Source organism: Nyctereutes procyonoides, unplaced genomic scaffold (assembly GCF_905146905.1).
Source record: "Nyctereutes procyonoides isolate TBG_1078 unplaced genomic scaffold, NYPRO_anot_genome, whole genome shotgun sequence".
Lineage (NCBI taxonomy): Eukaryota > Metazoa > Chordata > Mammalia > Carnivora > Canidae > Nyctereutes > Nyctereutes procyonoides.
In genome coordinates, this window is record NW_026575119.1 from 3100598 (window position 1) to 3116680 (window position 16083).

At 34.5% G+C, this 16083-nt stretch overlaps 1 protein-coding gene across 7 annotated transcripts in view; it reads right to left on the reverse strand.

Moving 5' to 3' along the window:
• Positions 1–16083, reverse strand: part of WAC (WW domain containing adaptor with coiled-coil) — an 82350-nt gene that overhangs the window by 10916 nt on the left and 55351 nt on the right. For 5 of the 7 annotated variants that reach the window (XM_055334511.1, XM_055334514.1, XM_055334509.1 and 2 more), the window contains exons 7-8: positions 12158–12466; positions 55–300 (exon numbers count right to left, since the gene is read on the reverse strand). In XM_055334511.1, coding sequence (XP_055190486.1) covers positions 55–300; positions 12158–12466 — 555 coding nt within the window. The remainder of the gene's footprint in view (positions 1–54; positions 301–12157; positions 12467–16083) is intronic. The other 2 variants (XM_055334513.1, XM_055334512.1) reach the window with 1 other exon arrangement.

Consider the following 16083-nt stretch of genomic DNA (forward strand, 5'->3'; position numbering starts at 1 on the left):
ACAACAGAATTCTGCACGAAGCAAATAATAATAATAAAACTGTTATCAATTTACCTTCATTTATTTTGGATATGTCCACATTAGAATTATTAAGTTGCAGCGTGGCTTGCAAAGCAGGAAGCAGCTGTCTGAGAAGGTTGGGGTCCTGAAGTAATGGAGGTATCGGTGACTGTGGAACAGGAGAAACAGGGATTGCTGACGCAGATGTTGGAGGTGCAGATGTGGGATTCAGTCCAGAGGCAGAAGATGTGGAAGGAGTTGTGCAAGAATGTGATACAGATTTGTCTCCTGGTGTAGACTCTAAGTAAAAAGGAGATAACAAGGCTGAAAAAAAACTACTTGGAGAAAACTAGAACCAACATCGAAAGAGCAACTTTCATGTGCCAAACACCCAACTCAAGTAATTTCATTCCATCTTCCCAAGGTGACACAAGGAGGGGGCTCAATAAAGATCTACCTACTTAGAATAATAGGGTTAAGTATTTTTATATCCTGATTTCACAGGTGAGAAAACTAAACAAGAAAGATTATGTAACTTGCTTGAAATCACAAAACTTGGTAAGGCAGTGATTCTGCTATATTCATGTCTGATACTAAAAGTCTCATGTTCTGTTTACTGGTAATGCTGTTTCAAACACAGTTATGTATTAACTACACGTTCAAATAAGCTTCTATTAAGATAAAGGTACGATACAATTCTCCTGGACTTGACTTAAGGTGAAAATGTTTATGACCACAGTAACAGCCCTCCAAAACATGACAATGACCTGAAAACAAATCAGGATTTAACACCATGGCGAGCACCTCCAATACAGGCTACAGATCAGAAGAATGAGACTCCAACTTTGAACTTTCATACTTAACAATTGAGTTTCCAGATTACATACTTTCCTTCTATAAATAATCTATTTGTCACATTTAAAACTTATTAGCACTAGAAATGATGCTTTTTTAATAGCAACCCCATCCACAATACCTATATTCAGTATTTTAAATAAACAAACAAAAAAAAGATAAAACATGCATGGAAAATGGTCATTATCTGAAAGCTATCATTGCAAATTATGTATACAGAATCAATGCAATCGCAATCAAAACTCCAATAGCATTTTTGGCAGTATTTGACAAGTTGATTCTATTAACTTATTTGAAAAAGGTAAGGGCTAGTATAGCCATGAAATTCATGAAAAAAAGAACACAGCTAGTGAAATGTGTCTTGCCAGTATAAAAACTCACAATTGAAAGAAAACCAGTATCAGGTCGATTAAACTTCTGTTATGTGTCTTTAGAACTAGAAGATGAAAACAAGAAGGTATCTTTGACATCTAGATGCAGAAAACTACAAAAAGCAAACCAATTACATTCAAAGCACAGATAAGTACTCTAAGGAACTCCTATAATCAGAAAAGACAAACTACACAAAAGAAAAATGAACAAAAGATGAAATAAAGACATTTCCCAGAAGAAACCGGAACAGCTTTATAATTTTTATAATAATACAATGCTTGTTTCTATTTTAGCACAAAACTAGAAACAAACTAAATGTTCACCAACAGAAAGATGAACACTGTACTTTCATACCATGGAATATTACTAATATAGTAACTTTAATGAAAGAAAAAAAGAGGAACAGAGGACCTCTGGATAAAAATATTAAAACAACTAATCAAGATGTTCATGCATATGCTTACAATACTGGCCTAAATATGAAGATTTGCTAAAAATCTTTAATTTTCCATACACACCTATTTCTTGAAGATTTTCAAGTTTATATATACACACACACACACACACACACATACATATCCCAAATTAAGACTATTATATGATGTATAAAAGTTGCAGGAATACTGCATCTGAATATTACACTGCTACCTAATAACTGCAAATCCTCATTTCCAATTCTAAGAACTAAACATTTATTAATCTTCATGTCCCCACAGAAGCTGGGAATTACTAGTAAACTTATGAAAAAGGACTCCTTGATCAGCCTTTTTATACCACTACCATAATAGTCAAAAGAATTAGGGGTAATAGCTCTCTGAAGTATGGACTTCACAGCTGCTTTAAAATATATTTCATGGCTATGTTGATCAACTATGATCAAAACTGACAAAAGTGTAACATCTGAATTTTTGTAAGGCACACATTTTAAAGAGGGTTATTCAATTTAGCAGATTGCCTATCATGTTCAATTTTGTTGCTCTGGATTCATATACAAGTATACAGAAACTTGAAAGAAATAAAATTTCCCCTTTGAAAACCTGTCAGTTCTTACATTTTATGATGACAGTTTTCTCCAGATCATACTCCTTAAGGGTCAGCTTAGGGGATATACAGCTTAGGGGCATTCCTGATTAATGTTTAAAATGAAAACAAGTTCTGCATTTTTACTTTCTGCATGAACCATCAAATTAGTGCTTACATACCTCTGAAATGATCCTTACTCTTTTGTTACTTTTATTGTGGCTTTCTTCTGTTTTTTAACGTATTCTGATGCTGCTAAATCTATCCACACATTTTTAAAATAAGCACAGCTTAAAAAACTCTTGAGTGCTGCCCTTTAATCCAAAAAAAGGAAACACCCCAGAAGAGAAAACTTTACATATTACCATAAAGAAATAAACAAAAACTAATTATCCTTAACTCTTAGTTTTAGTAAGTTTGTTTACTCTAAGATAAATTTCTTTTGAAGTTCTGTCAAAGAAGATCACTGAAGAGTAGTATGGAAACCAGGTGATCCTGCTTAATATCTAGGAGACCCTTGAACAGGCAACATCTTTATTTAAAGGCCAGAATTTTTCTATAAAAAGGTTTGAGTATCTGTCTTCAGCAGAAAGCTTATCAGAATTATCTATAAAGCTAAAAACAAAACAAAACAAAACAGATACCTGGGCTCCACTCTAATGAACCTGGGGAGGCCCAGGCATATGTTGAAGTTGTAAGAATTCTATAGATGATTCTGACACCCTAGTTGATTCTGAAAAAACAGGTTAGAGCTTTCAAGGTTGCTTTTCACCTTAAAAACCAAAGGAAACAAAACCAAAACAAAGCAGCATAGCACAAAGGTACAGGAGTGAGTGGAATTAAGGATAAGATGCAAGACAGAAAAGCTAAATCATTTTTCCCAGGTAGGTCTCCTATTTTTCCATTGAGGTATAACAGACATACAACATTCTAGTAGTGTCAGGTGTTCAACATTCTTATCTGTATATACTGCAAAATGATCTCCAGTTACAAAATTATTTTTCTTGCTATGAGAACTTTCAAGACTTAGTTGAAATATGCAACATTATTATGCACATTATGTCCCCATTGCTTTATAACTGGAAGTTTGTATCTTCTGACTTCCTTCACTTATTTCGTCCCAGCAACCACCAAGCTGTGTGCTCTGTATCTATACACTTGGTTTTGGTTTTTTAGACTCTTTACATATATAAGTATTTCCACACTATTTTAATAATAGCTCCACTCACCTTGTCTCCCTATAAAGACACATCCATACAAATGCCCTTCCAAAACATGTTACATGTTAAACATTTTACATATTACTTTCCTCAATCTATATATATAACTGAGAACAATGTACTGAGTTTAATAATATAAACATAAAGTGCTACTCTGTAAGGTAGTCTTAAAATATTACTAAAGAAAGGTATTGGTTGGGTACCTCTCCTGTGTTTTGAATGCCCTAAAAGAGATCTATTAACGTTACCCAGTATCTTCTATTACATAGTTTATTGTCTTTCCCTTCTTGCAGAACTTGAACAACTTCAGTAGGGGGATTTTGTTGTATTTCTCTCTATAGCCCTGGTACGAGATCCTGCAGTAAAGGCCCAGGTCCACGTACATGTATTCTCCCTCTAATCTCTAAGTATAGAATTTATGATAATACGGAGGAAAGTCTAAGATCTCCATCCTAAATAACTGACAATTACAGTCTTATGCTACTTTCATAAAAGTAAGGAACTATATGTAGTCTTAGAGATAAATTTAACTTATTTAAGCTTATTTTAAATAACCCTATAAAATACTCATCCTTTCTTTTTAAAAAACACAGAGAGGAAACGGAACTATTTGGAATAAACAGTAATGTCATCAAATATATATTTTTATCAAACTAAACAAATAAAAACTTGGGTCTTTCAAAATAAAGACCAAAAAATAAAAAATAAAAAATAAAGACCAAGAACTAAATGTAGGTAAAAGAACAGTTTTTGCTTTACAAAGCCTTTTCTATAGGCTCTTCCACTTTTAAAGAGTATCATCCTCCAGTCTCATGCCTTAAATGTAAACTCTCCCCAAGCAAATCTAGGTTCCTTTGAGCATTTTCTTCAATCTCTTACACACCTATTTTAAACTTAAACTAAGTCACTTTCCCATCTGATTATTTCTAAGACTTACAGATCTCTAACCAACTCTTTACTATAAGCTTTAAAATTTTATCCTCTCATTTTTGATACATATGCTTTGACAAAATTTTTCTTTCCCCGTATACTTGTGTGAATTATTCACTTACATTTCCAATGCTTACCAGTAGGGGGCATAATCTACTAAAGACTAAACTTCAGAGTCACCTAAAAATCTGTTACTATACCCTAATTCTTTTATGGTTTAAAGTTAATATTCACCTCTTCTAAATCTAGGCCCCCATCCAAAATATCCAAGAGCATAAACCAAAGTCAAAATCTATTTTTGACCTACATTTTTCTGGCACGCCAAATAATTCCTTCTAGATCTACAATAAGATCTAAAGACACTGCATTTAAAAAGGGTAAAAGGTACCATACTGCATTTCTAATCATTAATTTCCTCTGATGCTTGGAGAGTTGCTGTAATAATATTCAGGGGAACATGTGAACAAAGCTCAAACTACTGTTGCAAGAAGGGCAGTTAGTTTTGTTCTGTTTTGTAGTAATGGTGTTACACTGGAGACTACAACATGGGGAAGTTACAAAGGAAACAAAGTATTCAAAAGTAGTAGGAAAAAAATATAATAATAAAGTACCTAGGTGGCAGTACCCTGGTATATAATCTGTGATTTTCACTTATTTTTAATTTGATAATTCATGAATATGTTAAATCACATATCCACCCAGAACCTTTTCTATGCATTTTACAAAGGTACAGAAATATGGTGATGTAAAATATATTAAGATATATTTTTGCACCTTGCTTTTTTATTCAACTGAGGAAATCTTTATGCTAATACATGTAAAGGATAAACATACTCTGAAATTTATTCATGAGAGACACAGAAAGAGAGGCAGAGACATAGGCAGAGGGAGAAGCAGGCTCCTCGCAGGGAGCCTGATGTGGGACTCGATCCCAGATCCCGGGGTCATGATCTGAGCCGAAGCAGGTGCCTAACCATGAGCCACCCAAGCATCCCCGTATTTTGAAACTTTTAACAGATTTTATTAAAGGGATTCCTCTAATAACCGACATACACATTCCCACCAATTGTGCTTCCCCACATCCAGCCGTTAACTGTCACTAATCTTAAAGGTGAAAAATCTTATTTTAATCTTAATTTCCAATATGCAGTGATAATCTTTCTCTTGAAATTTTTTAGCCTGCTAAAATACATATAACATAAAACTTACCACTTTAACCACTTCTAGGTTTACAACTCAGGGCCATTAAGTATTTACAAACTGTTGTGCAAACATCACATAGCACTATCCATCTCCAACACCTTTTCATCTCTCCAAACAGAAATTCTGTCACCAATTAAACAAGGGCTCATCATCCCACTCCTTAGTAGCCACTATTCTACCTCCTTTCAGCATAAGGTCTTCAATTTCATCTATGTCAAAGCAGCATGCGTCAGAATTTCCTTCCTTTTTAAGGCTGTATGTCTAGCTAATTTTTTTTTTTTAAAAAAAAACCTGTAACAGCTGATGGACACCTGAACCATTTCCATCTTTTGGCTATTTTAAATAACAATGGTACAAACATCAGTGTATAACTACCGGTTTGATTCCCTGGCTTTCAATTCTTCTGGTTATATATCCAAGCACAGAATGGTTTTTGATCCTATGGTAATTCTAGGTTTCATTTTTTGAGGAACTGCTAAACTGTATTCCACAGGAGGTGCATCATTTTGCATTCCTAGAAGCAATGTACAAGAGGTCTTAAAAAAAATAAAAATAAAAATAAAAATAAAAGAGGTCTAATTTTTCCCACATCCTCAAAAACATTTATTTTCATTGCTGTTTGTTTTCATAATAATCATCCTATGGGTGTGAAATGTTTTTTCCCTGTAGTTTTGATTGCTTTCCCTGATGCTGAATGCCTTATGTGCTTACTGGCTGGCCTTGGAGAACACGTCTATTCAAGTCCTTTGCCCATTTTTGAGCTAGCTTGTTTCATTTAATTGCTCAGTTATAGGATTTCATATATTCTAGATATTAATCCTTTACTGGATATAGGATTTACAATTTACTTCCTCCTACTGTATGGGTTGCCTTTTGACTCTAGAGTGCCCTCTGATGCACAAAAGCTTTTAATACTGATGAAGTCCGTTTTAGCTTTTTCCTTCGTTGCCTGTGCTTTTTGTGTCACATCCAATGTCACAGAAATTTTCGCCTGTTTCCTTCTTAGAGTTTTTATAGTTTCAGCTCCTAAGTTTAGGTATTTGATCCATTTTGAGCTAACTTTTATAGCTGTAAGCCAAAGCTGGCAATTTTAATTTCCTCTTCTATAACTGCTTGTTCATATCTACTGCTTATTTTTTCTATTAGATTGTCTTTTTTCCTACTGTTTTGACGTATTCTTAATGAATCCTTAACATATTGCTATACGTGTTGCAAGTATTTTCTACCAATTTGATATATGTCTTGTGTTTAAATTTATCAGCATTTTTTTAAAAAGGCAAAGGCATTCTGGATCTTGATTTAAAAAGCCCTTCCCCACCCCTCAAATTATAAACAGTATATTCTTTCATCACAGCTATTCCCCCTGTCCCATTGTTAAAAGTGCCACCTTAGGTTAAGTAGCATAATTTTAAAGTTATAGACTAATACAGACTAAATTCTTCTACTAACGTATTCAGTTATTCAACAAAATTTGAATCATGGGGAGCTTGCATGGCTCAGTTGGTTGAATGCCTGCCTTTGGCTTAGGTCATGACCCCAGAGTCCTGGGATCCAGCCCTGCATCCCTGCATCAGGCTCCCTGCTTGGTGGGGTATTTCTCCCCTACTTGTGCTCTTTTACTCAGTCAAATAAATTTTTTAAAATCTTTAAAAAAATTTGAGTCACTAACACATTTGTGACCAGTTTTCCTAATTTTCATGAAGAGTTTAGTAATCCTAAAAATTATTATAAAGTAAAGCAAAGGAGCGAGGGCTGAACATGGCCCACTCAAGTTAGTTAATGACCTACTACACTAGCTTATAAAAGGCTAGTACTGCCTTAATGCATACTGAAATCTTCAGGTTCATTTAAATTTCACTCAGTCTACATACCATCAAGACACAAAAGCAAAGTTTATTCCAAGTGACTCACACCTCACATTAATGACTAATCCCCCCTCCCATTAGATTGAGTGCAGAATTAAGTAACCACATTAAGGATTTAGATGCAAATTAACCCTCAGCAGATTAGCATTACTCAATGAATAGGTCTGCTTCTTTGGTTATTTTGCCTTACTTTTCAAGTTTGTTTATGCTAATAAATCGTAACTCTAAAATTACTAAGAAACTAATTAATTAAGGTCATTAAACTCCTCTCACTCTGGCAGTTATTTGGCCAAAGCAATGGTTTCCTGCCTATTTTGTCATTTCATGAATCTGGAAGAAAGGGTAGAGTTAGATACAATTTAGAACAGTCTATGGGGGACTGGAGGGAGGAAGAGGCTCCTGGATGACTTATCATCCAGGTTCCAGTTTCCAACTCCTGGTTTTGGCTCAAGCTCCTTGTCAGGCTCTGCACTATGCTCTGTGCTCTGTAGGAAGTCTGCTAGAGATTCTTTCTCCCTCTCCCCCCTTAGTCCCCCAGTTCATATTCTCTCCTTTGCGCTGTATAATAAATTATATATATAATATATATATATAATGGTTAATGGGATACCAACTGATAAAAACCAAGTTTTAGGTTTTTAAGTATATCATTGTCTCTATTACTCTGTTATATGGTTGTCCAATAAAGTAATATTGCCAACAGATGTTCAAATGTTATCCTAACAACAAATACAGATCTAAAAGAAGATGCCTGACCTTGTTTCACCCTACCTAACACCAGGATTGTTTCCTACAAAACCAGAGCTTCAGATTCTCCACACTCTGTCTCTCAAGCAAGCACAGACTTTGAATTTATCCTTTAAATTAATTAATTTAGTTGCTTCTTCTCAAAAGGCACACTGGCATTAAACAGATCTAAATCTTTAGGTTTACAACAATTATAATACTCTTCTTTTTCTCCAAATACATTTCTTAAACCATTAACTACTGCAGGTGCTTTCCAAGCCCTTAACACACACACCATTCCCATTCTGTTACTTATCCATCTACAAGTATTGATGGTCTATTATTTTTTCAAGAACTAGGGATAGAGCAGTGGGTCATAATGACAAAGATCTTGCTATTATTTAACACAGCATCTTACCATGGACACCCCCAGATAGAGCCTAGCTATACTATTAGCACTTAAAACCAAGAGTCCAAAAGTCTGATATTACAGAATCATTAGCCTTTTAATATAAATTATTTGTTAAGGAAAACTCAAACAAGGAAATCAGTATATTGATAACAGTCAATAAAAAGGCTTAACTTAAAGAACATGGATGTGCCTGAGAGAAAAAAAAATTTCAAATTAATGGACACTTCACAAATTTAGACCAACTAATGAACAGTCTGAAAATAATAGTCTTCATTTATACAAAAGGAATACTTGGGAAAATTATACAATTTTTCCTATTTCAATAGTCAACTGCAAGGTAACCAAGTTTCTTCCTGTAAGTTTAAAATTACCATATGTAAAAGTTTTAGAAAAAGTTTGTGATTAGCAAATATACTTTGTAGTATTAAAATGGAATCATCTAGGATTTGTTACCAATTTTTAATTACTGGGGTTCAAATTAATATAGATTTGTGTCTTTCGTTACCCTAGGGTTTTATGGAAATAGCATGAATTTTGGAGAAGCTGCCTCTAACATCATGTACTTAAACAGTGGCAATGTTCAGGTTCTTCTTATCTAAAAGATACACCATCTTTGCAATACCGTCTTAAAAAATAAACTAAAATATGTAGTAAACACTTAGCACCAAGCCTGGTACACAGTTAATTTTTAATGATATTTGGACAGCCCCGGTGGCTCAGCGATTTAGCGCAGAATTCAGCCCAGGGCGTGGTCCTGGAGACCCTGGATTGAGTCCCACGTCGGCTCCCTGCATGGAGCCTGCTTCTCCCTCTGCCTGTGTCAGTGCACCCCTCACCCTCTCTCGCTCTCTCATGAATAAATAAATATTTAAAAGAAATTTTTTAATGATATTTTAAAAATTTGTCAGGAATGGTGAAGCATGGAGGGAGAAGGTAGTATAGGTGAACCAAGTTCAACATGTAATTAATACCTAACCCTAAACAGTTTAATTAAATCAACTAAAATTACAATATGATAGGTGCTATAATAATAAATAAATATAACAGGGAGAGGTTTAGGAAACACAGACTGAGAGAGCATAACTGACGCTGAGAACCCAAGGGCATTGGAGCTGCCTCTTAAAGAGCTCAACAGGATGGAATGTTAGAGCATGTCCTTTTTCAGCAAAAGCTCACAACAAGAATGGATATAACATGCCCAGGATATAACAGGCTGCAAGCAGACTGTCAGGCACTAAGAAGTATGGACGTATCCTGTGGATAATGGAAAACTATTAGAAGTAACACAATCCAATCTAAATTTTATAATGAAGCAACTGTCAGTGAATAGTGTGGATGGAAGGATGCAGAACAGTTATTAGAAGGCTTTTTCAAGAGAGACGCCTGGAGTTTCCATAGTAGTGGTGACAACCAGAGAAAGGATAGAGAAGGCGGAATCCAAGATCTGCTGACAGGTCAGTAGACGAAGATTGGGACGAATTCTAAAGAACAAGAAACAGTTGGGAGGACAGTGTAGTTACTTACCAAGAATCTGAGAATAAGCTGTGGGGAAAGGGAGGCATTTGAGACGCAGCAAGTCCTTATTGAAATAAAGCAGATAAAAGGTAGGAGTCAGAAATAAAGATTTGGGAGTCACTTTTGTAGATAAGACTGCCCGGCAAAAGAGAACATACGGAGCAAGAAAAAAAGAAAACAGTAAAAGGATGAACAATACTGGTTATTTAGGGGGCAAGAAGAGAACTAGAATATTGAAAAATAGCATTATTCCAGAAGCCAGTGATGGAAATAATTTCAAAAAGGAGGTAAAAGCTAAGAATTAAATTAACGAGAGAAATGAGATATTTTTTTAAAAAAAGATTTAATTTATTTGAGATTTTAAAAAGGTGTGAGAGACAGAGGGAGAGCACAAGTAGGGAGGAGGGGCAGAGGGACAAGCAGGCTCCCCGCTGAGCAGGGAGCCGGTTGCAGGGCTCAATCCCAAGACCCTGGGATCATGACCTGAATCAAAGGCATTTAACTGAGTCACTCAGGCACCACAAGATAAAGACTTTTAAAAGGCCACAGGATTTAATGATTTTTAAAAGAATTTCTGTGACTAAATAATCAAAATTATAAAAATTGAAAAACCGTTAACATCCTTTAAAAGTACTACCACATTAACAATTAATTACTGCATTAATTCAGATTTCACCCCTCAAGAATTCTCTTTACAAATTTAATTCTGCATCAGGGTAAATATGACTTCAACATATGGATTTGGGTACAAATTATCTTAGGGGAATCTGACAACATTTGGGACTATCTGTTTATGATGCATTAAGCACCAGATGATAAAAGTACGTGGTTTATTTATTATTTATTTATTTATTTGTTTTATTTGAAAGAGAGAGAGAGAGAGAGAGAGAGAGAGAGAGAGAGAGAGAGAGAGAGAGGCAGAGACACAGGCAGAGGGAGAAACAGGCTCCATGCTGGGAGCCTGACATGGGACTCGATCCCGGGTCTCCAGGATCACACCCTGGCCTGAAGGCGGCGCTAAACCGCTGAGCCACCCGGGCGACCCAAAGTACGTGGTTTAATATGGAATGAGTATTTACAGAAGAAATTCAAATAACATGCATAAAAGAAAACAAGAAGCAAAGACATCTATAAGAACCCTTCACATTAAATCAATGTGAAATAATGAATCAAACCATAGATTAAAAGTTTAAAGACTCATTAGATCCCTGTAACATCTCCTAAACCCACAGGACGTTTAAAAGTTTCTCAGTATTTACTCATGCTAATCTGCTAATTAGGCTGTTAATGGGTCTGCCTATAATTTATTTGCCTATTGTCTTTTAATTTCCTTCATTTCTTAAAACGCATTATAATGTGTTAAGTTTAGAATTGTGAGTGGTCTGTGCAAATAAACTTATTATCTCATCTCTGCGTCTGTTGTATGTCATCTCCTGAGTAGTTGTAGCCACAATTTTTCTCCTTTAACAAGCTACAGTTATCAGCACTGAGCTGGATAAACACAATTGGAGTTATGAAGTTAACTTCTACCCTTCAGATTTAAGTTCTAATTCAGACTTTAAGACTCTTTGTCTTCTGGCCCAGGACACAGTTTTCTTATTCACAAACTGAAACCAATAGTTGCATGTTGTGCAGAAATAACATGTTTTAAAAGGTCTCTATTCATATCAAATTTTAATTAACAGAAAATTGAGACAATATCTCAACTAAACCATCATGACAATTATCACAAAAAACAAAAATTATTTTTACACAAATATGATGGGACAGTCCTTTGACTTTAAACCATTACTAACTTATAAATTAATAAGCACTTGACTTCGAAGTGTCAAAGGCAAAACAGCTAAGGCTTAGTAATTAAAATTAAAAGAAAAGGTAAATATGGCTAAATCTAGACCTAAATCTACGCAGTAACATTTAAATGACTTTTAAAAAGAATTTATAATTAAGAGTCTTATTCAAGCTAATGGAGATACTGTAATATAATAAAAAAACTCAATCTACAGTTCAACGTGCAGCATCTAGTAATAATGGCATACCTTTTCTTTCTGTTTTCTGTGCAGGGACAGAAGATGTGGGTGTAGGCAGTTTTGATAAAGTAGATGCTCCATTAGCATCAAATGATTTCTTTGGCTGGTGATCAGACTGTAGCGTAAATGGACTAGAAGGAAGAGTGCTTGGGGTAGCAGTTGGATGAACCACTGGTTTGATGGGGTGCTGTACTGGCGTAGAACTACTGTGAGTCTCTGCTCTTGGCAGTCTGTAGTCTCTGTCATTGTGTCTGCTTGTTTGAGACAAAATATTCTGTGGGAGCAAACTACTGGCATCACTGGAATGCTTGTCTTCCACTTTAGTTCACAGTTCGAAAAAAGAGATGTTGGAATGACAGAAGGGGGAAGAAAAAAGATTACGTTAGAATCCTGTCTATAACATCAGCTAATTTAGCAACATACTTATATCTTGTTATAAAACTGCAAGCCCAGTTAGTATCTGCAGTTTTACCACCAGCAAATACTGAAGAGGATATTTAGCCTCAACTCTAAGTAATCTATACTCAGATTTCAAATGAGCTATGAGCTTTTGTGGATTCTTTAGAACCACACCACAATTCAAACAAAACACTGGAAAAAAAAAAAAAACAAACAGTCCATATATGGAGTTTTAACGTTTCACTCAAATGAAAAATTTTAAAGTATTTTAAAAATATGAAAAGCAAATGGTCCATTCTTTTAAAATATGGGCCATGGGTTCTAATAATTGAATTATCCACAGTGGTTCAACTGCAAAGGAATATTAGCTTTATTAGCCTGATTTTTCTGAATACTGAAGTAGCTAATTAGTGGTCTCTAAAGTAGTTTGTGCTAGGGCTTTAAATGGGACGGCTGAATTTATGATGAACTGTGCAATCAGTAATTAAATCAGTTCATATTTTTGAAAATGCTAACAAGTTATTAATAAGCTCAAGTTATAGATAATGCTATCTGAAAACAGAGAAGGCCTACATCCAGCAGCATAGTCAGAAAAATCTACTTGCTATTACCAGTTATATTAAAAACATCCTCTTCCAATTTGGTCACAAAACATTTAAACCTCAGAAATACTTCTGCTTCCACAAAAAAATAAGGAAAATTCCAATCTTGATAAAATTTATCAAAAAATCTCTAACCAAAATTATAAGTCTAATCAATAACTAAAACTTAGAACAACTTTCAAGTAGAGAAATATCTTAAGATTCAAGCATATATGTAATAATAATATTACCAAAAGATGCCCTCCCCATTGAGTATTTTAGTTTTTTTTTTTTTTTCCCAATTCATGGTTCCTCTGAATCTAGAAACCAAGACAGCACAAAGAAGGAAGTATGCTTAAACTACAAGTCAGTTTCCAAACCTTCAGCGTACAACTCCTACATGTTATACTAAACAGAATGTACTGGCTACTGCCAAAAAGCTTTAGTTATATCAAAACACAAAGTCTTTGACTTAATAAATGAAATTCAGTGTTGTAAGTTACACATATATTAACCTTAACAAAAAAATGAACAGATTGAGCTAATCACAGCAAAATACAAACATCTGTTGCATGATATTAACTCATCAGTAAACTATCCATTTGCATGCACAAGGAACTTAAATTTTATTCTACAACTTCTTCCTGAAAAGAATACTGCTACAACAGAAACGTTTAGGAATAAAACAGAAATAATACCATACCCAATTCCCACCAATCCTGTCACTTGATTACCAAAAACTTTTATTTCCTGGACACCAAGAAAAAAAATCTCACTTCTGTAGGACTAGAGTCAAAGAGTATCAAGCAAATGTATTCAGATGAAAATTAAAGTTGATACTTCTTCAGACACTTGTAAGCTTTACAGTGGCAGCAGCATTATAGGAACTAAGGAAGCTGTAGCTACAACAGCTTTCTATGATTCACAACTCCAGACGAAACAGTTAACATGGTGACTCTACTTGCACACCCCCTCCACAACAAAGACATTTGGCAAATGTAAGGAGACATTCTTGGTTATCACAACTTGGAAGAGAGGAGGTGTGCTACTGGCATCTAGCATGTAGAGGCCAGGTACAGTACTCTATGTCCTAAGACACAGGACAGCAACCCACAACAAAGAATCACCTAACCCAAAATATCATTGGTGCTACAGTTGAGAAACACCAAGTTAAGGTTTCTCTAAGTATAGAGCAATAATTCTGTAAGGCACAGATTAAAGACAATGAAAATAATTAGTAGCAGTAAAACCAAATTAAAAATTTTATCCATAAAGTTTTCCAGGTCAAGTTCTAGATAACATTTGCTATAGTGCATAAAATAAATCGATTTTCTACCTTGATCTCCTTTCATATAAAATCTTTCAATCTGCCCACCCCCACCAACACACATACTTTGTATTGGCAGTTCAAACTACAAAGTTTTAGGTCTTACCCAACCATGAACACCAATGTGCTGGACACATGGGAAAATTCTGCCAACACTTTTTGGACAGAAAAAGTTAAGCACTTAAATGACTTAATGACTTCATTACTACCACACTTAGGTATAACTCAGTTGACCATGACCAATTAAGGAAAAATAAAAAAATATAGCTAAGGTTTTTTTTTTTCTTCTAATTATCACTTAAAACTGAAAAAGTGAGACACATGACTGTACTTCAACACACACAGAGACCTACTGACTCCTCATTTGCACTTTTAGGAATGTGACTAAGGAAGTAATGGGCAAAGATAGACATCACAGCACTGCTGACAGTAGGAAAAGCATAAAAACCACCCAAGTATCCACAGATGATTACCTATAAATGAGGGCACATCAAAAAAAAAAAAAAAAAAAAAAAAGGAAAACCATGTAATTTAACACACAGGGATTTCTAAACTGACACAGAAATATTTCCTCAAAATATTAATGAAAAAAAGGTTAAAAATAGTAAAATATAATGCCATTTTTATGTAAAACATACACATATGTAGGTTTAATACACATTTATATACACACAGAAAAAAGTGTATGTCCTCAAATGTTCTTGGCTCACGAAATTAAAAAAATCCCCTTTTTATTTTTTAGTAACAAACATGCTTCACTTTTGAAATTACAAAGAAAAAAGAGAAGGAACTCCCTCATTTGTGAAAGAAAAAGATGCACACAATTTAAAAACACAATTCTGATTTTATTTCCTTAAAGATGGTTTATTAGAAAGACAAAAAACACTACCTTTCACTTTCATCAATACTTCCATTTACTTCAAGGGAGGAGAAGAGACTTAAAATGATGGGTATTTTGGAAAGAATAAAGCTGACGCACTAGGCTATTTTTTTCCCTCTCTGGGAACTATCACCCACTAAGTGAGAGGCCTGGCCCAAAATCTTAAAGAAAAAAAAAAAAAAGTGACTTTTTTTACAACCATTTGCCACTCCTCCACCATATCTTCTCAATATCCTTCTGCAGTTTGTTCAGACAGAACTACTACAAGCTGGGTGCGTTTTTTTTTGTTTGTTTGTTTTGTTTTTTGTTTTTAACCTGGAGAGGAAAACCTTTACCTTATTTCTGATTGTTTGCAAGAAGTAACAGTTACTCAAGATATTAAGTAAAATGGAACCAGGACCCAAGTCTTCTGTCTCAAAAATAGTTTATTTCCTTACTTCAGCACACTAAATCATTGTTTCTTAAGAATTAAATACAATTTCACTAGTACAAAAAAATTAAATGTTCAAAGGAACATATCTTAAAAATTCAGTGAAGAATTATGTTACTTTACTATCTGCTTCATCTTAAAACTTTTCCCATCAAAAAAGCAGTATTGTCTTGCTAAGACCAAATACAACCCTCTATGTAAGTTACAGGAAGAAGATTCAAAGGCCTAAGTCCAAGAATTCCCTGAACACATCTTAAAAATTCTTCCAAATTTCAAAATCTAATAAAAAGCCTAAGAAGTCTATGGTGGCATTTAAAT